The sequence below is a fragment of the Rana temporaria genome, chromosome 3 (genome assembly GCF_905171775.1).
Source record: "Rana temporaria chromosome 3, aRanTem1.1, whole genome shotgun sequence".
NCBI lineage: Eukaryota > Metazoa > Chordata > Amphibia > Anura > Ranidae > Rana > Rana temporaria.
This window is the reverse complement of record NC_053491.1, coordinates 465,901,883-465,924,940: the sequence shown is the minus strand read 5'-3', so window position 1 is coordinate 465,924,940 and position 23,058 is coordinate 465,901,883. Positions and strand designations below refer to the sequence as shown.

The 23,058-nt window shown below is 46.7% G+C and overlaps 1 protein-coding gene across 1 annotated transcript in view; it reads right to left on the bottom strand.

Annotated features, from left to right (window-relative positions):
* The window catches only part of DNAH2 (dynein axonemal heavy chain 2), a 402,999-nt gene that overhangs the window by 17,035 nt on the left and 362,906 nt on the right, over positions 1–23,058 (bottom strand). The window contains exons 72-79 of the mRNA XM_040346833.1: positions 22,373–22,517; positions 20,775–20,974; positions 20,246–20,372; positions 19,650–19,836; positions 17,986–18,134; positions 17,513–17,696; positions 5,341–5,531; positions 2,141–2,332 (exon numbers count right to left, since the gene is read on the bottom strand). Of these exons, the coding sequence (XP_040202767.1) occupies positions 2,141–2,332; positions 5,341–5,531; positions 17,513–17,696; positions 17,986–18,134; positions 19,650–19,836; positions 20,246–20,372; positions 20,775–20,974; positions 22,373–22,517 (1,375 nt within the window). The remainder of the gene's footprint in view (positions 1–2,140; positions 2,333–5,340; positions 5,532–17,512; positions 17,697–17,985; positions 18,135–19,649; positions 19,837–20,245; positions 20,373–20,774; positions 20,975–22,372; positions 22,518–23,058) is intronic.

The following is a 23,058-nucleotide window of genomic DNA, read 5'->3' as shown; positions in this document are numbered from 1 at the left end:
TTTTTTTTTATAAAATACTTTTTTATATATATATATTTTTTGTTTTATTAAAGGGCCCAGAGGCCCCCGGATGGCAACCCCCTTTTTTTTTTTTTTTTATAAAAACATTTTTTTAATATATTTTTTTCTTTTTATTATAGATGGCAACCCCCCCCCTTTTTTTATAAAAGAAAAGTTTTAATTTTTTTATATATAGATATTTTTTGTTTTTATTAAAGAGCCCGGAGGTCCCCAGATGGCAACCCCTCCTTTTATTTCTACGGATACGGAGCGTAGCATGGGCCAGAGAATTTGTTACAAAACGCACATGGACCTCTGTTTGGTCATGAGGTCAGTTGGTCTGCTGAGTTGCCATATCTGGTGGAAGCCATTTTTATTTGTGAGTACTATTTACGGGTGAAGGTTGTAAATGCTACACCAGCTAGGACTTTTAATTTCATCTTAGGCCCCGTACACACGACCGGATCTATCCGCTGGGATTGATCCGCGGATCAGTTCCAGCAGACAGATCCGGTCGTGTGTACGGCCTAGCGGACATTTTCAGGCGGATAAAAATCCAGCCGACGGATTTTCAGCGGATAAAAATTTCTTAGCATGCTAAGAAATCTATCCGCTGGAATCCTGTCCACCGGACTTATCCGGTCGTCTGTACAGACTCACCGGATAAGTCCGTGCCATCCCATCCCTCGCATGCGTCGTAATGATTCGACGCATGCGTGGAAGTATTTACCTTCCAGGGTCGCGCACGTCGCCGCGTCATCGTCGCCGCGACGGCGCGACCACGTCACCACGGATGTATTCCGCGGGGATTTTGATCTGATGTGTACAGCCATCAGATCAAAATCCGCCAGAGGATTTATCCGCTGGAAACGCTCCGGCGGACCGTTTTCAGCGGATATCCTCTCGTGTGTACAAGGCCTAAGCCTTAATTTTATTGCACATTTTCCGATGATACAGAGCCAAAATACAGTGTCATTGATATGACGTTGTGTACATGGTAATTAACCACCTCTAATAAATTAGTTAGAAATGAAAAATAACAGTCATCAAAGACCTTGAACCATTGTAAAGTAGGTGTGGGGGTGTATAGTGTAGTGTAAATAAGAAATAAAGTGCAAGTGTTCAATTTTCATAGAACCTGTGATACAATTTATATGCAGTGGACTCAATAATATGATATAGTACTTATAAAGCAATTCATATACAAAGTGCAATTGTGCTATCAACAACCAGCAATTAGGAAATCATTTCTGGTTGTTCAGCTGGTTGTTGATAGCACAATTGCACTTTGTATATGAATTGCTTTATAAGTACTATATAATATTATTGAGTTCTTTCATTTTTTTCATTGTAAAGTAGCGGGTAATAGAAAGCTATGGAGGGCAGTGGGTCCCTCCTCTAGATAAGCAAGAGCCAGGTAAGGCTGGAAACCATGAGCGCTATTAGGTAGGAGACACTAAGGTGTTGATAAATTACCCAATAAGTGCTGGTAGAGAACTCTCATGGTCACCCAACATGCCAGAAGTGAAGTGCAGTCAAAAAATGACTGGAGCTACAGACTAGGGTTGCCACCTGTCCAGGGTTTACCTGGACAGTCTGGGTTTTGACCGGACTTTGCCTCCCCAACATAGAATTGCGCATGGGCACACCCTAATCACCCCATGTGGTGCATATTCCCCCTGCTACACCCAAGTCCACAGTGTTCCTCCAGAGTTTTCAATCTTTTTTACTGTGTGGCACTGCTCGGGCTTTGTTTGAAGAAAGGGTGGCAACCCTACTAGAGGCGTGGGCATTGGGTCTCTCAAGGTTGAGCGAAACCTAACATAAAATAAAAACTCCCCTTTGTATGGGGGGATTGTATCAGGAGTTGATTTGGGCTTACCCAAAGTAATAGTAAACCTGGGCTTAGCCTATCATTCTGTATAATGAAAGGCGGACATGTGGTGCATACCTCCAGAGGGATTTAGCGTGCTTTTAATACAATTCCTCCACCTTCTCTTCTGTTTTTTTGTAGAAGTCCTGCACCTGAGTTTTCTCTATAGAGAATCATTTCACGTCTGGACTGGTTTATAGTCCAAAGTGTGAGCTGCTACATGGTGAACTACAAAAGTCAGTGAGAATTCTTATTGAAAGGTCTCACCTCAAAGTCGGCGTCGTTAAAGCCATACACAATGTTCCAGCCTAGTTGGAGGAACTTCCTTCGCTCCAGGAGGATGCTATGGAAGAAGCAGAGGGAGAAGAGCAGACGATGGTAGCTGGTGGTCTTGGTGCAGCGAGAGAACTGAGGCTCTGTGATCAGATGGTAGAGGCGCGTCATGTTGGCGCGAAGACCCTGCACAACACACAAAACATCAACATAACTGAAAAAAAACAACAACTCTACACCAATAGAGGTGGATTTTATTTCTTATTAGCTTTTTCAATAGTTAAACCACTTAAGACCTGGACCTTTAGGCAGCTAAATGCCCAGGCCAGGTTTTGCGATTCGGCACTGCGTCGCTTTAACAGACAATTGCGCGGTCGTGCGACGTGGCTCCCAAACAAAATTGACGTCCTTTTTTCCCCACAAATAGAGCTTTCTTTTGGTGGTATTTGATCACCTCTGCGGTTTTTATTTTTTGCGCTATAAACAAAAATAGAGCGACAATTTTGAAAAAAATGCAATATTTTTTACTTTTTGCTATAATAAATATCAATAAAAAGTGATTCTGCGCAACATATCACGCAGAATTCTGTTGCGCAGAATCACTTTTTATTTATATTCCTGTTATATGTTATGTAAACATTATTAGGTTTTGCTGCACTATATAGATTTTTTGGTGGGTTTATTCATTTAGGGTCTATTTTAGCGCAAAAGCACTTGTCACAATATTCACTATAATAAATATCCCCCAAAAAACATATATAACATTTTTTTTCCTCAGTTTAGGCCGATACGTATTCTTTTACTTATTTTTGAAGAAAAAAACCCGCAATAAGCGCTTATTGATTGGTTTGCGCAAAATGTATAGCGTTTACAAAATAGGGGATAGTTTTATTGCATTTTTATATATATATATTTTTTTTACTACTAATGGCGGCGATCAGCGACTTTTTCGTGACTGCGACATTGGCATGGGGCCCTCGGGCAGTGCCCGAGTGACTCAATGGTCAGTCCGCCCCTGATGGCGGACACTTTGGACAATTTTGACAAATTTTTGGGACCATTGTCATTTTCACAGCAAAAAATACATTTAAATTGCATTGTTTATTGTGAAAATGACAGTTGCAGTTTGGGAGTTAACCACAAGGGGGCGCTGTAGGAGTTAGGGTTCACCTAGTGTGTGTTTACAACTGTAGGGGGGTGTGGCTGTAGGTCTGACGTCATCGATCGAGTATCCCTATAAAAAGGGATGACACGATCGATGCAGCCGCCACAGTGAAGCACGGGGAAGCCGTGTTTACATACGGCTCTCCCCGTTCTTCAGCTCCGGGGAGCGATCGCGAGGGGGCGGCTAGAAATGAATAGTCACGCCCTCATCCTGGATCGCTCCCCGAGAATTTCCGACCGCCGCATGTAGCGGGGGGGTCCCGATCGGACCCCCCGACCCGCGGAAAGGCGGGGACATACATGTACGCCCATATGCCGGTACGTGCCATTCTGTGGACGTACATATACATGCGGCGGTCGTTAAGCGGTTAAGGCCTGATTATGGCTTGATGGCCGAAACACGCTGGATTTTTTGACTGTTCACCTGCATTACCAAAACGATTTTAGCTGATTTCCATGGCACCGGCCTTTCTCCCTTTTTTGCTCAGATTTCCCATTTGAGCTAGAACACTTTGGGGTTGATTTACTAAAGGCAAAAAGACTGTGCACTTTGCAAGTTGGTGCAGAGCATAGTAAATGAGCAGAAGCTCTTCTGATTTCCATCATCCAATCATGTGCAAGCATAGGTGTGCACAGCTTATTGCATTAGGGTGTGCACCCTAAAGCTCAAGCAAACATGTGTGTCTACATATAAACGGTGCCGGTAGGGAGATCAATCTCCTTGCTGGCACAGTAAAAGAGAAGGGCCAGATTCTCAAAGAGATACGACGGTGTATGCCGGTCGTATCTATGCGACTGATTCATAGAATCAGTTACGCATAGATATTCCTAAGATCCGCCAGGTGTAATTGTGTTACACCGTCGGATCTTAGGCTGCAATTCCAGGCCGGCCGCTAGGTGGCGTTTCGGGTTTTTTACGCGACGAATATGCAAATGAGGAGTTACGCCGATTCAGAAATGAACGACCGCCCATCGCTTTTTTTTTACGTTGTTTGCGTTCAGCTTTTTCCGGCGTATAGTTACCCCATGGTCTATGAGGCGCAGCCAATGTTAAGTATGGCCGTCGTTCCCGCGCCGAGTTTTGATATTTCGACGTCGTTTGTAAAGTCGTTCTCGAATACGGATGGCCGTAATTTACGTACACGACGAAGGCAATGAGGTCCTTGCGACGTCATTTGGAGCAATGCATGCTGGGAAAATTTGTGAACAGCGCATGCGCTGTTGGATTGGCGCAGAGACGCGCCTAATTTAAATAGTACACTCCCCCTAGCCGCGGAATTTGAATTCCGCCGGGGGATTTACGATACGCCGCCGCAAGTTTTGAGGTAAGTGCTTTCTGAATACAGCACTAGCCTCAAAAACTTGCGCCGGCGGATCGCAAATCAGATAGATTACGCGGATCTAAAGATCCGCTAATCTGAATCTGGCCCGAAGTGCGTAAGTGCGTGAGCTGGTAAGATTCGAGAGATCTTTCACATCTTCCTGCTGGCACACAGAGCGATAATGCTAATGTGAATGGGGTGATAAGGGTGTGCCCAGGCACACCCTGTGCACTCGTCTATGCAAGCAACATTTTTTTATTTTTTTTCCTTACACATGATTGGGTATTCTTTGCAAAGTGACGGTTTACCTCATTTAGGCCCCTTTCACACTGACACATTTTTCAGGCGGTTTAGTGCTAAAAACAGCGCTGCTATACCACCTGAAAAAATCGTGCCCTGCAGCCTTGAATGTGAAGGCCCGAAGGCTTTCACACTGAAGCGGTGCGCTAGCAGGACCGCTCCAAAAGTCCTGCTAGCCGCATCTTTGGAGCGGTATAGGAGCGGGGTGTTTACTGCTCCTACACCCCTCCTTCCCATTGAAATCAACGTGGTATTAACCCTTTTTCGGCCGCTAGCGGGTGTTAAAACCGCACTGCTAGCGGCCGAATATCGCAGGAGATTGATCTCCCTACCGGCCAGCCAAATGGTTCAGGGCTGAAGTGGTTATATTCCATACAATGGTCAGCTTCTGACAGCCACGTGTCTCACCTTGGGTGGCTCAGTTGTCATCTTGATGCTGGCCTGTAGGATGGAGATGGGGAACTCGGGGTGTGGGCTGGAGCTCAGCCACAGTCTGAAGCTCGGGTGCGGATTCTCCACCTGCAGCTGCTCCACCAACTTGTCCAGCTGCGGCATCCAGGAAAGAGAGAGGTGACAATTGGCCAGGAACACCCACTGACCTGAAAATACACAACGGGTCACTATAGAGCAAATCCAGAGTAATGGGGAAAAAGGACAAGGAGGAGCTTAAATCATTAAATACGTACAATGAACGCTAAACTTCAGATGATTCAAATTTCTGTCTATCCAGTCCTGAGATTTACACAGCTCTACACATTAGCAGGACCAGGTCGTTGTCTTAACGTTTCTTCACTACAATTAGAACAATACAGTGTGGTCACCTTCCGGCCCCGCCCCCATCCTGTGATTGGACAGTGATGGAGCAGCAGTTCGCTGTCTCTGCTCCTGTCAACGTGTTCCTTGTTATCACATGTGCATGCAGCTCACCTGACTCCTAGTGCTGATGGGAACTCTAAGGCCCCGTACTCACGACCAAACATGTCTGCTGAAACTGGTCCGCAGACCAGTTTCAGCAGACATGTTTGGCCGTGTGTAGGCCCGAGCGGACCATTTTGGGACGGATCGGACAGGTTTCCAGCGGACAACTGTTTCCCGGACTTGTTTTAAAACAGTCCGCTGGAAACCTGTCCGCCCGGACATGTACGGTCGTCTGTACAGACCTACCGTACATGTCCTGCCGCCCGCATCCCTCGCATGCGTCGAATGACTTCGACGCATGCGTGGAAGCATATTTAAGGCGGCCCGCCCACGTCGCCGCGTCATTGTCGCGGCGACACCGCGTCATCGACGCGGCGACACCGCGGACACGCCCCGCGTAATGTTTACGCGCGGGCTTCTGTTCGATGGTGTGTATAGCCATCGAACAGAAGTCCCCGGGCAGTCCCCGGCCAGACATGTCCGATGGAAACGGTCTGCAGACCGTTTTCATCGGACATGTCCTGCCGTGAGTACAAGGCCTTAAAGTGGAGGTCCGGCGGTAAAAAAAAAAGGATTTTTGTACTCACCGTAAAATCCATTTCTCTGAGTTCATAGACGGACACAGCCTTCATTGACCTTAGGGTTATGCTTCTTCCTACCAGGAGATCTCCTGGTAGGAATAAGCATAACCCTAAGGTCAATGAAGGCTGTGTCCGTCTATGAACGAAAGAGAAATAAATACAAATCAGCAGCTACAAACACTGTAGCTGCTGACTTTTAATAAGCACACTTACCTGTCCAGGTTGCCCGCGATGTCGGCCGCCCCGAGGCCAGTTCGTCCCTCGGACCGGGTCCCAGTGCCGCCATCCTCACTAAGGTAAGCATGCGCGCTCTTTGTGAATAGGCACACCGCCCTGTGTGTCGCAGAAGGCAACGCGCCTCCATTTCCCAGAAGGCAACGCGAGGAGGAGAACACCGCGGACGAGGAAGAGGCAGATTAGGACGATCTGCCTAGTAACAGCCTTTTCTGGTAAGTATAAAAAAATTAGATTTTTTTAGCCCTTTTCGCAATTTTTTTTTTTTTAGGGTGGACCTCCGCTTTAAGCTGTCAGCGTACCAAGACATTTTGGCCGATTTCATGCTCCCAACTTTGTGGGAACAGAATGGTCAAACATTCCCATAGACGCACTCCTAAACCTTGTGGACGGCCTTCCCAGAAGAGTTGAAGCTGTTATAGCTGTAAAGGGCGGGGCCAACTTAAAGTGGATTTAAACCCGAAATGTATTTTATTTCTTTTGCTGTCACAATGTAGAGTATAACATTTCCTATCATCTGTGCCCAGTCTTGCCACACAGAGTTATTCCAGCTCTGAGCAATCCTCTTTTATTGTTCAGTGAAATAAAACGGACTTACAGAGAAAAACCTTAGTCCGTTCCGCCCCCCTTGCTGTGAGTGACAGGTTATTTACATATCTCATGCACTAGCCTGGAGACGGGCATTATTTTTTTAATTCCCACCCCCACTCCTTTTCTGAAGTCATGTGGTTACTTTTCTGGATTTTGACTGGATGTTAGTGATCATAGCAGAATTTAGTGTAAGGAATACACAGGAGAAAATGCATGTTGACAAGGGGAGTGTAGAGGTGGGCGGAGAGTCTACTGACATCAGGACTCCACCCACCGAGCTCCAGACAACAGACCCACCCACAGAATCTGCAGTTTTTCAGTTCTTATAACAGACAGAGGGGAGACATTTGACAGGTAAGGATACATGCTGGAGGCATCTATATCCTTATAGATCAGCACTATGGCAGTAGTTTAGAAAAGGATGAGAGTGGCTTTACATCCACTTTAATATTGAACCCTATGGTTTAAGACTGGGATGCCATTAACCACTTAAGGACCGCCTCCTGCACATATACGTCGGCAGAATGGCCCGCGCGCGCTCCCTCGACCCGGTCCGAAGCTCCGTGACCGGGACAGCGGGACCTGCGACCCAGCCGTGGGTCGTGGACGCACGCCCGCGGCGCGCTCCCGCGACCCGGTCCGAAGCTCCGTGACCGGGACAGCGGGACCCGCGGACCCGATTGCCGCTGGAGTCCCGCGATCGGTCCCCGGAGCTGAAGATCGGGGAGAGCCGTGTGTAAACACGGCTTCCCCGTTCTCAACTGTGGCGGCGTCATCGATCGTGTGATCCCTTTTATAGGGGGACACAATCGATGATGTCACACCTACAGCCACACCCCCCTACAGTTGTAAACACACTTCAGGTCACACATAACCCCAACAGCGCCCCCTGTGGTTAACTCCCAAACTGCAATTGTCATTTTCACAATAAACAATGCATTTTAAATGCATTTTTTGCTGTGAAAATGACAATGGTCCCAAAAATTTCAAAATTGTCCGAAGTGTCCGCCATAATGTCGCAGTCACGAAAAAAATTCGCTGATCGCCGCCATTAGTAGTAAAAAAAAAATAATTAATAAAAATGCAATAAAACTATCCCCTATTTTGTAAACGCTATAAATTTTGCGCAAACCAACCGATAAAACGCTTATTGCAATTTTTTTTACCAAAAATAGGTAGAAGAATACGTATTGGCCTAAACTGAGGAAAAAAACTTTTTTTTTATATATTTTTGGGGGATATTTATTATAGCAAAAAGTAAAAAATATTGAATTTTTTTCAAAATTGTCGCTCTATTTTTGTTTATAGCGCAAAAAATAAAAACCGCAGAGGTGATCAAATACCACCGAAAGAAAGCTCAATTTGTGGGAAAAAAAGGACGTCGATTTTGTTTGGGAGCCACGTCGCACGACCGCGCAATTGTCAGTTAAAGCGACGCAGTGCCGAATCGCAAAAAGGGGCAAGGTCCTTTAGCTGCATTTTGGTCCGGGTCTTAAGTGGTTAAAGTTCAAGTGCGTGTAAAGGCAGGTGTCCCAATACTTTTGACTATATAGTGTATGTCCGCATTGATTTGTATTTGTTAAATCTGTTTTGAGTCAGCTTGGGCACTATATGGACCATTTATGTATCTTTATAAATGTGGAATACGAAATATATAAATGAGGGCAGGTAGGTAGGCTGTATAGCAACCCATGATTTATGATCGCTGCTCTGGTAACAGCAAACAAGCAAACAAAACAATACGTAAAAAAGCAATATAAAAATAAGATTGATAATATTACTAATTAACCACTAGATGGCAGTAGAGATCACAGAATGGATATCTGAATATAATCAAATCTTTCCCCAACTTCACACACTGGAAGGTGTTACTTTCTTAATTAAACGCACACACATAGATACATAGATGACACCTCACTGATACACGTGTGAAGAATAATTACTATTTCCAATTCATTCAATTATTACTATATATAATTACAGTGATAATTAAAATGATAAAAATAGGATTTTTGACTTGCCTGTGAAATCCTTTTCATGGAGTAGAATACAGGGGGCCATATTCTGAGTAAAGTTACGATGGAGTATCTCAGGATACTCCATCGTATCTCTCTTTTTTGGCCCGCGTATCTATGCGAGTGATTCTTAGAATCATTTTCGCATAGATACGCTTAAGATCAGACATGTGTAAGTCACTTACACTGTCGGATCTTAAATGTAATTACTCCGCCGGCCGCTAGGTGGTGTTAACATTCAGGTCTCATTTGTTTATGCAAATGAGCCTGATACGCCGATTCCCGAACAAATTTGCGTCGCCTAACCGTCACTTACGTCGTTTGTGTAAGGTTACCCCTGCTATATGAGGGGTAACCTTACGCCAGTCCCACGTAGGCCATGTTAAGTATGGCGTCGGGTCCGCGTCATCTTTTCCCGTCGGGTACGTCGTTTTACTAAGTCATTCTTGAATATGACTTTACGTCAATGACGCACACGTTGGCGTCATTGACGTTTTACGCCGAGAACTGGAGCATGCGCACTGGGCTATTTTAAGCCCGGCGCATGCGCAGTTCGTTAGAATCGGGGGCGCGCTTAATTTAAATTGAAGCCGCCCCCTTGGATATACGCGGGGATACGCCGGGCCAATTACACTCCGCCGCCCCAAACTACGGAGCAAGTGTTTGGGGAATACAGCACTTGCTCCTGTAGGTTGGGGCGGCGGAGTGTAAATGGCTTACGCGCCGCCCGCCTACTTTCTTTAAGAATATGGCCCAGGATCTCCAGTCTTTCCATGTTTTTTATGCAACTCCCTTCAGGTGATTGGACACCTCCAGCTAGCAGGGTTGGGACAAGAGGAGGGCAGGAGGAGCGGCTGCCCTGGGCAATGTGGTATCATGGGAGTTGGGGGGGAGGGGGGCACAAGGAGATGGGGGGGATTGGTGTTGGAAGAGGGAATTTGGGGGGGGGGGGTCAGGGGCATGGGTGTAGGAACCCTTACAAATCTGGGGGGGACAGCATTTTTACTCGCCAGGTATATTCTTATCCAGTAAACTGGGAGTTGCTAGCAGGCGAATAGCGCTGCAAAACGACAGTAAAGTGCCGCTTAAAATAGCAGCACTTTACTGCTGATGCCTCAGTGTGAAAGTAGCCTTAGGGCCCTTTCACACTATCGGACCGTATGTCTGCATTTTCATCCGTCCGTTTGCAGATGAAAACGGGACATACATGGGTCCCTATGTGATTACGCTGACACCTGTAATTTGTCCGCCTCCGCAAAGATCCGCATTTGCAGACGGAAGAAAATCCTATTTTTCTTCCGTCTGCCGGATCGGATGAACACGGACATACGGTCCGTGTTCGTCCGATCCCCTATAGGGGAGAGTGGAGAAAAGTCAGGGCGGTCCCTGCACAGTGTGCGGGGACTGCCCTGTCAGCTGCCAGCTCAGCGGGGATTTTACAGAGGATCCCCGCTGAGCTGTACGGACACACGGAGCGTATCATTACTGACCCACTCCGTGTGAAAGGGCCCTTAGAGTGCCGCCTAATCAGTGGCAATGAGTCCTCAACCTCCTTAATGAGTTTGCATTGATTTCAGCATGCATTGCATGGAACACTTTGCACATGCTGAAATCAATACAAACTCGTTAAACAGACCACATTCATTGAAAGTTGATTAATATACAGATCATGATTTTGCAATAAAGTGATCCATGCTGCAAACTCATTAAACATTCTCCACCTTCAGTGAAAGTTCATGTACTGCAAAGTTTGCAAAACTTGAACTGTCGCTGAAGGGAGAATGTTGAGTTTGCAGCATGGATCACTTTATTGCAAAATCATGATCTGTATATCATGATAAGAGTATTTTATTAAATTGTACCTGTTGTCCTTTGCAGGGGGTTCCCCTCGTGCTTCTCTCTCTCCTCCTCCTGTCATCAGACAGCCTCCCCCTCCCAAGAGAGGACCCAGTGAACAACAGCCGCACGGAGGGGGTGGGCGGAGCTTTAGGCTCCGCCTCCACCAGTTAAGTTTGTAATCCATTAGTCATTGGCCGCTTTGTACTATCCCCCGCCCTCCACCCCTCTACATTGAACTCCGCCTCTCCAGCCCTCTACATTGCCACTCCCTCCTACTACCCTCAGCATTTGTGAGTATATCGGCAAAGCAGAGGGCTGGAGAGGCGGGGCGGTATTAGCATTCGTGAGGAGAATAGTAGGAGGGGGCGGCAATGTAGAGGGCTGGGCCTCCGCGCTGCACACAGACAAAAAAAAAAACAGGCTGAGACAGCGCCGCGGCCGTTTTACCTGGGGGGGATTTTACAATACCTGTCCCCCCTGCATTATTTCCTGGGGGGGATGCGTCCCCCCCATCCCCCCCGGTTCCTACGCCCATGGTCAGGGGTCCTTGTTCTAGTAAGGTAAATTTGGGGGGGTGCCAAGGGTGGTGATATAGAGGGACTTTGTGTTGGGAGGGCAAGAAGATTTGTGCTAGGAAGGGGGATTTGGGGGGAATACGTGCTGGGAGGGGGAAATTTGAAGAGGGGGGGGGGATGTGTACTAGGAGGGGACATTTTAGGGGTAGAGGCATAGGCGTGCACAGCCTATTGCATTAGGGTGTGCACCCCAAAGCTCAAAACACACCCTGCTGATCAGTCTCAATGTTCATTCAGAAAGGGAAGGGACCGGTAAATTACATATTTAATGGCCCCTTCCCCCACTCATCCTAAAACATCCTGGCAGCATTTTGCCACCATTTTCCCTGCGCCAGCGCCAGTTTTTTGTAGCCTGCTGCTTCCATTAGGAAGAGGAGAGGTGGGAAGCCTGCAGCGCTGTGGAGTGAAGGGGAAGGGGGCAAGGCCACAGGGAAAATCTGTGCTGCACAGGGTGATTAGGGTGCGCACGCCTATGGGTAGAGGATCTGGGCTAGGAGGGGTGAATTATTTTGGGGGGGGGGCATTTGAGCAGAGGGGATGGGGGGGGGGCAAAAATTTGTGCTGAGAGGGGGGAATTTATGCTTAGAGAGTAAGCATGCAGTGCTCAGTGTTTTTGTGGGGGGATTTTTGCTGACACATAGGGGGTTGATTTACTAAAGGCAAATAGACTGTGCAGGGAAGTTGCCCCAGAGCTTCGTAAATGAGGTGAAGCTTCACTTTACAAAGAACACCCAATCACATGCAAGGGAAAAAAAAAAAACAACAGCATTTTTGCTTGCACATGATTGGATGGTGGAAGTCAGCAGAGCTTCCCCACATTTACTAAGCTCTGGAACAATTGCACTTGCAAAGTGCAACTGCACATTCAAATGTGCTCAGTCTATTTGCCTTTAGTAGGTCAACCCCGTAATGCTCATACATCTTGGGTGGGGGGGCATGTTCGCCCTGGGCTCTAGATGACCTGGCACTGCCAGCTAGCCCTAGTTTTGTAGCAAGACATAGGGAGATTATAAAGGAAAAGGTGACGTGGCCTGTATTCTCTACTGTACACCAAGAAAAAGTCCTTTTCTGTAAATCATGCAGTACAGGGGACCAGATTCAGAAAGAGATACGCCGTCGTATCTCTGAGTCCGGCCGTCGTATCTATGCGCCTGATTCAGAGAATCGGTTACACATAGATATCCCTAAGATCCGACAGGTGTAAGTGACTTACAACGTCGGATCTTAGGCTGCAATCTCACACTGGCCGCTAGGTGGCGCTTCCGTTTGTTTACGCGAGGAATATGCAAATTACTATTTACGTCGATTTAGAAACGAACGACCGATCGGCGCTTTTTTTTTTACGTCGTTTGCGTTCGGCTTTTTCCGGCGTAAAGTTACCCCTGCTATATGAGGGGTATGTGCGGCGTATCCTAGGGGTATCCTAGGGGTATGGCGGTCGTTCCCGCGGCGAGTTTTGAAATTTTTACGTCGTTTGCGAATACGGCTGGACGTAATTTACGTTCACGTCGAAAGCAATGACGTTTTGCGGCGGATTTTCGAGCATGGGCACTGGGATGATTTCACGAACGGCGCATACGCCGTTAAAAAGAACGTCAAATACGTGGGGTCAAGCCAAATTTAAATAAAACACGCCCCCTACATCCCCATTTGAATTACGCGGCCTTACGCCGCAACACATACGTTACGCCGCCGTAACTAAGGGCGCAAGTTCTTTCTAAATAAAGAACTTGCGCCCAAAGTTAGAGCTTGAAACTGGCTTCAGAGGAGGTCTGAAAATCTACCTGGAAAAACGTAATCGTGTGAACAGAACACCAGATGGCAGCCTTGAAACCCGGGACACAGACGGCTGATGATGAAAAGCCCTACAGGCTCGAATTATGACTTGTCTCATCCACCTACAATGGTGACGAGAAAGGCAGCCCCCTAAGAAAACCTGCAATAGAGACAAATAGCTAGATTCATAGAGAGTTACGCCGGCGTATCAGTAGATACGCCGTCGTAACTCTGAATCTGCGCCGTCGTAAATTTAAGCGTATTCTGGAAACCAGATACGCTTAAATTAGGCTAAGATACGAGCGGCGTAAGTCTCCTACGCTGTCGTATCTTAGGGTGCAATTTTTCCGCTGGCCGCTAGGTGGCGCTTCCGTTGAGTTCGGCGTAGAATATGTAAATGACTAGATACGCCGATTCACGAACGTACGTGCGCCCGTCGCAGTAAAGATACGCCGTTTCTGTAAGAGATACTCCGCGTAAAGATAAAGCTGCCCCCTAGGTGGCGTAGCCAATGTTAAGTATGGCCGTCGTTCCCGCGTCGAAATTTGAACATTTTACGTCGTTCGCGTAAGTCGTCCGTGAATGGGGCTGGACGTAATTTACGTTCACGTCGAAACCAATACGTCCTTGCGGCGTACTTTGGAGCAATGCACACTGGGATATGTACACGGACGTTCGTAAAAAAACGTCAATCACGTCGGGTCACCAAACATTAACATAAAACACGCCCCCCCATCCTCATTTGAATTAAGCGCGCTTACGCCGGCCCCATTTACGATACGCCGCCGTAAGTTAGGAGGCAAGTGCTTTGTGAATACAGTACTTACCTCTCTGACTTAAGGCGGCGTAGCGTAAATACGATACGTTACGCCACCTTAAAGATAAGCGCCCCTACCCGAATCCGGCTAAAAGAATGAATCTGATTGCCGAAAAAAGACTGTAGTCAAGCGGTAGTCTCTCACAGCGTGTACCATGTCCAGACAACGGAGTGAAAAATCCTTGGGATGTTTCAGATAAGAGCAAAAAGGTAGGAAGAACAATCTCCTGGTTGAGGCGGAAGGGGGAAACCACCAACCAACCAACCACCAGAGAGAAATGATGCCTAATGCCGCGTGCACACGATCGAAAATTCCGACACTTTTTTTTTTTCGACTGAATTTTGGCTCAAACTTGTCTTGCATACACACGGTCACACAAAATTCCGACCATCAAGAACGCAGTGACGTACAACACTACGAGGAGCCGAGAAAAATGAAGTTCAATGCTTCCGAGCATGCGTCGACTTGATTCCAAGCATGCGTGGTTTTTAGTGCGTCGGAATTGCATACAGACGATCGGAATTTCCTCCGAAAACCAGCTCTCAAATTTTTCTTGATGGAAATTCCGACAGAAAAAGTCCAATGGAGCCTACACACGGTCGGAATTTCTGATCAAAAGCTCACATCGAACTTTTCTTGTCGGACTTTCTGATGGTGCGTATGCGGCATTAGACCTCAGATCAGACTTGTGCAACACTAGGAATGGCTCTTTATAGAATAAAGACGCTACCTCAGGCCTCGTACACACGACCGAGTTTCTCGGCAAAAACCAGCAAGAAACTTGCTGGGAGATATTTTTTTGCCGAGGAAACCAGTCTTGTGTACATTTTCGTCGAGGAAACTGTTGAGAAACTCGACGAGCCAAAAAGAGAGCAAGTTCTCTATTTCCTTGACGGGAATGGAGAAAATTGGCTTGTCGAGTTTCTCGACGGCTTCACAAGGAACTCGACGAGCAAAACTATGTGTTTCGCCCGTCGGAGACCAGCCATACAAGAATTATAGCAATGAGAAAAAAAACACCTTGTGTGTGAGGTCAGACAATTGAATAGGTGTCAAAGATGACCTCTGAAGGACTCTAGTGTCCACTGAAGACGTGCATTGGCACGAAACGCGTTGGGAGGATCTATACTTGCTGATGTCATACCGCCACTTCCTATTTCCGTAATTGGCGGACATCTTAGTAAGTGCTGTTCTCATACTGTGACTTGCTATATGGCTGTGATGGAGAACTTTGCTCTCTAATTTTAATGGATAGATTTATATACATTTTATGTATAAATGACTACATTATATACCATTTCTTTGGCTTATTGTGGTGAGCCAACAGTACAAACAAGTTAGCTGAGCTGGGAATTTTCTTTCATTTTGTTTTTCATAAGGTGAGCGTCCCTCCCAGGCTCATTATATTGATGCTGTGATGGCCCCCTGCTGGAGAGGAGTACCATAACAAAAGGCTGTTTTCCTACATCTGAAGCCTTTTGTTTATCCATGTGCTGTTTACTGCTTGTTCTATGCAGCTTTAAATCAGGTACGTGTGCAGAGGTGGCACTGGCGGAAGGATTTATACACCGGTGTTTAATATAATTGTCACTTACTGTTGTGAACACTCACTTTTATAGTGGACTGTTGGGGGATGCACTTTTTTTCTCATATATACTGACACTCTCATTTCTGTGGACTTTTTGAATGGTGCACTTTATATTAATTATTTTTAAAATGTATTGCTAGCAGGGTATAAACATTGGGGCAGATCCACAAAGAAATTACGCTGCGTATCTATTGATACGCCGGCGTAATTTCAAAATTCCAGCGTCATATCTTTGTTTTGAATCCTCAAAACAAGATACGACGGCATCTCGGCTAGATCCGACAGGCGTACGTCTTTGTACGCCGTCGGATCTAAGCTGCAATTTTTCGGCGGCCGCTAGGTGGCGTTTCCGTTGAAATCCGCGTTGAGTATGCAAATTAGCTATTTACGTCGATCCACGAAGGTAAGTCCGGCCGGCGCATTTTTTTACGTTGTTTGTGTTCGGCTTTTTCCGGCGTATAGTTAAAGCTGCTATTATGAGGCGTACTCAATGTTAAGTATGGCCGTCGTTCCCGCGTACAATTTAGATTTTTTTACGTTGTTTGCGTAAGTCGTTCGCGAATAGGAATTTGCGTAGAATGACGTCACCGTCGCAAGCATTGGCTGGTTCCGGTTTAATTTCGAGCATGCGCACTGGGATACCCCCAGGGACGGCGCATGCGCAGTTAAAAAAAAACGTAGTTTACGTCGGGTCACGACGTATTTACATAAAACACGCCCCCATTACATCCATTTGAATTCAGCGCCCTTATGCCGCGAGAGATACACTACGCCGCCGTAACTTACGGCGTGGATTCTTTGTGGATTAAAAAAAAAAAAAGATAAGTTGCGGCGGCGTAGTGTATCTTAGATACGCTGCGCCCGGCGGAAAGGTACGTGGACCTGCCCCATTGTTTTTATGTTTTTAATACAATTCTACCATTGGTAATGCACAAGGTCGGTGCGCCCCCCCTTCTTCCTTTTTTTTCCAGTTCCAAGAATACCCATTGTTCTGAGGAGGGCTGCAATAGTACAGGCTTTGCCTAAATTTAAAGGGTCACTAAAGGCAAACTTTTTTTTTTTTTTTTAAATAACAAACATGTTATACTTACCTCCGCTGTGCAGCTCGTTTTGCACAGAGTGGCCCCGATCCATGTCTTCTGGGGTCCCTCGGCGGCTGTCTCGGCTCCTCCTCGCAAAAGCTTTCCACCTTCATGCGAGCGAGCTTGCATGGTGGAAAGCTTTTGCGAGCGCGCTCCCGTGATACAGCGGGGGCATAGCCGCCGACTGTATCACTCGGCCCCGCCCCCCGCGTCATCCGCTGTGATTGACAGCCAGTCAGCCAATGGCTGCGCTGCTATCAATCCGTCCAGCCTAGCCAATCAACGGCCAGGCTGGGAACCGAAGAGGATCACGTGGACGCGCGCAGGACTTTCGAGGGGTCAGGTAAGTAAAACGGGGGTTCGGGGGGGGAGGGGGGGCGGTGCCGTCGGATGTTTTTTCACCTTAATGCATAGGATGCATTAAGGTGAAAAAACATTTACCTTTACAGCCCCTTTAAAGAGTTGGTGCACCACCCTTCTATAGACTAAACACCCAAGCGCATGAGATTATTATTGTTTTTTTTTTTTTTAATGGGGTAGGATGTAGCAGATCTGAGCCTCACCTTGCTTCACTCCTTCTTTGATCATGCGAGTAGCGATGGGTGCTTGGCCTTGTCCCAAGGACAGAGTCTGGAAACGCTGCGACATGTGGCACTGCTCGGCTAGTTGTTGAAGAGCCCCCGTGGGATCCACGCCTGGGGAGAGAACAAATACCAGTGGAGAACGAGGGAGGGAGTCATCAACCACCTGAAAGAAAAGAGAGGAGGCCAGCTTATGTTATGGACACCGGAACAACCGATTTAGCTCAGCCTACTCAAAAATGATATTTCAGTTATACAGTAGGTGGAGAATGCGGGCCAAATCAGCTCTTGGCTTCTTATAAATCTTAGATGCTCCAACCATAATTCTCAACTCTGTTCCTTTCCTCCTCAGCAAGCAGAGGATTGTACACAGCACAAAAATTGGAAAAAGTATTTTCACAAAGCAATATTGAGTGTTACATTTGTTTTTTTCAAAAAAGCCCTCCCCTGCTCACCGCTCTCATGTCCAGCACGGGTGGTTCTGTAAATTTCGACCCCAGGTTGTTGATGATGAAGGCAGTGACGCAGAAAGCCACCCTATCCTGACGCAGCGAGCGGACAATCAGCATCCTCTGCACTTCACTGCAGGCGTTTTCCCATTCCCCTGCAAAACAAACAGCGGGTTAACCAACTGCTGATGACGCGGGAGTTAGAAAAAGTAAGCAAGGCTATATCCTGAATCCACTGTAATAAGTCAGACCCAACTGGTCACTGTACATTACATATAGATAGGAATGTGCTTTGGTCATGCAGGGCCAGAAAACAGCTTTTAATGACCATTCCACCAGCTGCATGCACTCCCTTATCTGCCCTGTAGCTCCATTCATCTGGGGAAGAGACGTTACATACTCAATAGTTATAGGTATTATCATAGGGATAGGGATTTTCTGGCACAGTCCTGTATCTGGAACCTCTGTCCCAATAATTCTGTGTCCTGGGATCACAGCATCCCACCTAGGCAGTAACTAATCAAAAATGTATTTATTAATCAAGGGCTGCCAGTGGGTGGTTCCTGCATATTTAGAGGCAGAGCAATACTTAATAGCGGGCATGGTCTGGGTTTGACTGCCTATAAAGTGGGTGTTTCAGGTGTAGGCAATGTCCTGGGGACTGGGATTAATATGTTGGTAAGCATGGTTATAGAGGAGCTTGTGGCTTAATCCCCACCCTTCCTCCTATACGTTAGTCCAGGTGCTTGACGATTGACTGTTAACACCATTCCTTAAAGCGGGAGTTCACCCATAAAAAATGTTTTACCCTTAGATTGAGGCTCATTTTGTCATGGGGAATCGGCTAGTTGTTTTAAAATCAAAGCAGTACTTACCGTTTTAGAGAGCGATCTTCTCCGCCGCTTCCGGGTATGGTCTTCGGGACTGGGCGTTCCTATTTTGATTGACAGGCTTCCGACGGTCGCATCCATTGCGTCACGAGTAGCCGAAAGAAGCCGAACGTCGGTGCGGCTCTATACTGCGCCTGCGCACCGACGTTCGGCTACTTTCGGAAAATCGTGACGCGAAGGATGTGACCGTCGGAAGCCTGTCAATCAAAATAGGAACGCCCAGTCCCGCAGCCCACACCTGGAAGCGGCGGAAAAGATGCATCTCTAAAACGGTAAGTACTGCGTCGATTTAAAAAAAACACCCGATTCTGCTTCCCAAAATTAGCCTCAATCTAATGTTAAAAAATCTTATTTCCGGGTGAACCTCCACTTTAAAGATACTGTCCATCCACAAAAGATCAAAGTAAAAATAAACTGACCAATACATTATATAAAGGTATATTAAGTTGCAGGGACTGCCAACTAACGAGAGCACAACATTACTGGGCTATTGCATTTTACGATTGCATGGTTCAGATTTCCTTTCAGTAAGAATTCAGTCTCACTTCTAGAAGTAACAAAAATATCGAAAAAAGATATAGAACTGGAAAAAAAATTCACAGCGCTGTACTTCATCAGCTTATCCAAAACAATTCCAATTTTCTCCTTATCGTGTTGCCTATATCATTATGAGTTGCAGTTTAATAAATAATGTTAATAAACAGTGGCTATAATGGGTATCAGTAACACGCTATAATGGGTACCAGTAACACGGGTTCAATGCAGCACCCATTGCCGTACCTGGCAGGCTAGCACTTTCAGGCTCAGGACTGGTATACCACTGGTTCCAGTCACGTGGGTACTGCTCAAATGAGTTCATGATGCCGTGGAAGTTGGTCAGTTTGTCAAGTTCTGTTATGTTGTCCCAGTTGGCATCAGACAGCCAGCCTGGGCATGGATTATCCATTTGTTCCTCTCGATCCAGCACCTGTGATTGAAAAACATACCATCAGTCAAACCCTATGGCATTTACAATTCTATCGCTGGAGACAAATCAATGCCAACAAAATTGGTATGCAAGGCAGAGAACACCTGCTTTTTATTGGATGAGGCTAAGATCGTGACATCACTGCTCTGCTTCTCCACCTTGTCCAATCATAGAATGGTTTACATTCAATGAGAAAATGCCAGGTGTTCTCTGAATGGCACCCATCCCATCTCCTGTCTGCACAAGTCACTTCTTCGCTCTCTGGATGAGTGAATATGCAGTCTTGCCTTCATCCAATCAGCAACGGAGTAACCTGTGGAAACTACTAAGTATTTTTATAGCACTTTCTAGTGATTCTGCAACTGGCGAGTTGTCACCACATTACAAATGGTGCCTCTGGGGTACCCACCACGCCTCCACGCAGGAAGAAATTATATTCATCCATATTGAGTTTTCCTGCCACCTCCAGGATCTTGGCGCACATCTGGAAACTGAAGAGGAGCTTGTGCCTTTCAAACAGGGCCCGACAAGTGTACCTGGCAAGATCAAGAACAACATCATCAACATAACGTCTCCTAAATGACTTATCGTGCAGCATGCTCATTGGATTATACTACACACCTTTGGAACATGTGTGAGATATTAAAGGAAATGCACCTTTTATATATTTTTTTTATCAAATTATACTTTTTTTTTTACTTGCTTGAAAACTTGCCCTTTTTACTTTCTACTATCACCTTGCCAAGTATGGACAATTATGGCACCTTTTTTTTTCCCAAAGAGGTTAGTTAAAGTCTCAGTCCACCCAGATATTTTGGCTAGGGGTCGAGTCTCCACTCGGTTATCATTTCTGGCATTGCATGGAGGTTCCCTTTGACTTTGCCATAGAATAATGTTGGTCTTGGGTTTATGACACCCCCCCACAGATAAGTTCTCACCTGTAGACTGCATATGTGTGGTACTCATTGAGGTTGGCGATTCTCTCGTCCAGGTTGGAGCTGCGTTTGCTCTTGTCGATACTCAGGTGGAAAAGGTCAATATAGGAGTCTAGAGAGAACTGGTACATGGGGTCAATCCTCCCGAGGTCATTCAGGACAAAGAAAAGGAGTGCAGCCCGCTGGGCACAAGGACGGTATGCCTAGGATGACAGAATGAACATAACTGGATGATGAGATGTAAAGGTGGGTCAGTAGAAGGAGCAGTACTTTGCACAGTACTCCCAACAGGTGGCGCTGTTCCATTACAGAAATAACATGGGCGACTCTAACACTACAGTGATAATACATGAGATTTTTTCAGCTGGGATACAAGTACTCTTGTGTCTGCTCTGATGGGTTAGACGGGTACCTAGGAGATGGACATGAGCTCAGAATAAATGTTCAAAGCAGATTTTCCAAATCTTTTTTCCCAAAATGACCTGTGATGTGTTAAAGTGTATGTAAACCCTGGCAATTAACTAATTTGATCTATACAATGTCTTGGGCCAGTCCTGGGGGGGGGGGGGGGGGGGCAAGATCTCCCCTTTATTATTACTCATTAAAGGAGAAGTACAGCCAAAGCTTGTTTGGAGTTGCAGTTTGCTCTGCACTCCTGTGACCTGTTTTCAGGTGACGACGGGCTGTTGGCGGACATCACAGAGCCAGCCCAGGCTTGGGAAAGATCGTGGTAATACAGATGGCATCCGCCCACATGCCTGGACCGGCACCCAGCTCAGCCTTTCAGCAAGCCGCTGAGAGCCTGAGCCGGCCGATTTCGCCCCCTCCACAGCCCAGCGATCCAGTGAGCGATTGGAGGGGGCAGAGCAGACAGCGGTGACTAAGGCCCCCCGTACACACGACCGGATCTGTCCGCTGATATTTGTCCGACGGACAGTTGCAGCGGACAGATCCGGTCGTGTGTAGGCCCGACCGGACAATTGTCCGGCGGATCGGACAGTTTCCAGCGGATCAAAATTTCTTAGCATGCTAAGAAATCTATCCGCTGGAAACCTGTCCGTTGGACGTGTTCGGTCGTCTGTACAGACTCACCTGACACGTCCGACCGACCGCCATCCCTCGCATGCGTCGTACTGATTCGACGCATGCGTGGAAGCTTTGAACTTCAAGGCCGCCTACGTCGCCGCGTCATCGTCGCGGTGACAGCGCGGCCACGCCCCGCGTATTATTTACGCGCGGATTTCTGTCTGATGGTGTGTACAACCATCAGACAGAAATCTCCGGGCGGACATGTCCGCTGAAAACGGTCCGGCGGATTGTCCGTCCGTGTGTACGGGGCCTTACAGTCACCAGCTCTCTGCTCAGGGAGCTCTGAGAACCGAGCAATCGGCGGTGTTTGATCGCTCGGTTCTCAGCCTTAGAGCCATTGGGTAACAGATGCTGCATCCACCTGAGTAAGTGTTATTCTAAAACAAAACAAATTCCCATACTTCTCTTTTGTAAATATTATTAAAAGTGCTTTTTTACGCCAGCTTTCTAGCATTTCTAGGTAGCAGCTGTGAAAACTCAGCGCTTGGTCTTGGATAGTGGTCATCTCTCACCTCTCTGGCTAAATCGATCTTCTCTTCAGTTTCCTCACTGCTCTCTAACTGCTCGCTCACTTCAGTCGCTGTCACCTTCGATGTCTGCAGAGTGTTTGCTAGTTGCACATCATCCAGAAGAGATCCTGTTGCCTCATTCAGCAGCCTATGAGATCATCACACTCATCAGAAGAAAGATTAGAGGACCAGACCCTTAAATCTATCCTCCAGAAAGACATATCCAGGAGGCTCTGGGACATCAACACTTATTTATTAAAAGTAGTAAGGAGTAATAATGATAATCATTAAGTATGCTCTCTGGCAAGACTCTCCCTAAGTGAGTACCAAGAATGTGACTCAAAACATCAAAATACAATAGGAACACCAAACGGTGAAGAGAGTCCAAACTGCTTTAATGGTTCATTGTATGATCACATAAAACAATAAACATGTTTGGGGGGCAAAACCTCTCCCCCTTTATCAGGGTTTAGAAAATGTCTCATCCTAAAGGGGAAGTCCACCCGAATACTAAAATCTTTGCATCTACAGGCATCCACTATCGAAGTCTAACCTATTTAGCCCTGTAAAGAATTCGGTATACATACCTTTTCTGAAGTCGCTCCAGTCCAGCCTCCAGCGGCGGAAGCTCTGCAGAGAAGACAGCCGACAATGGCTGGGAGAGGAATGGGAAGTGAAGTCACCCATAG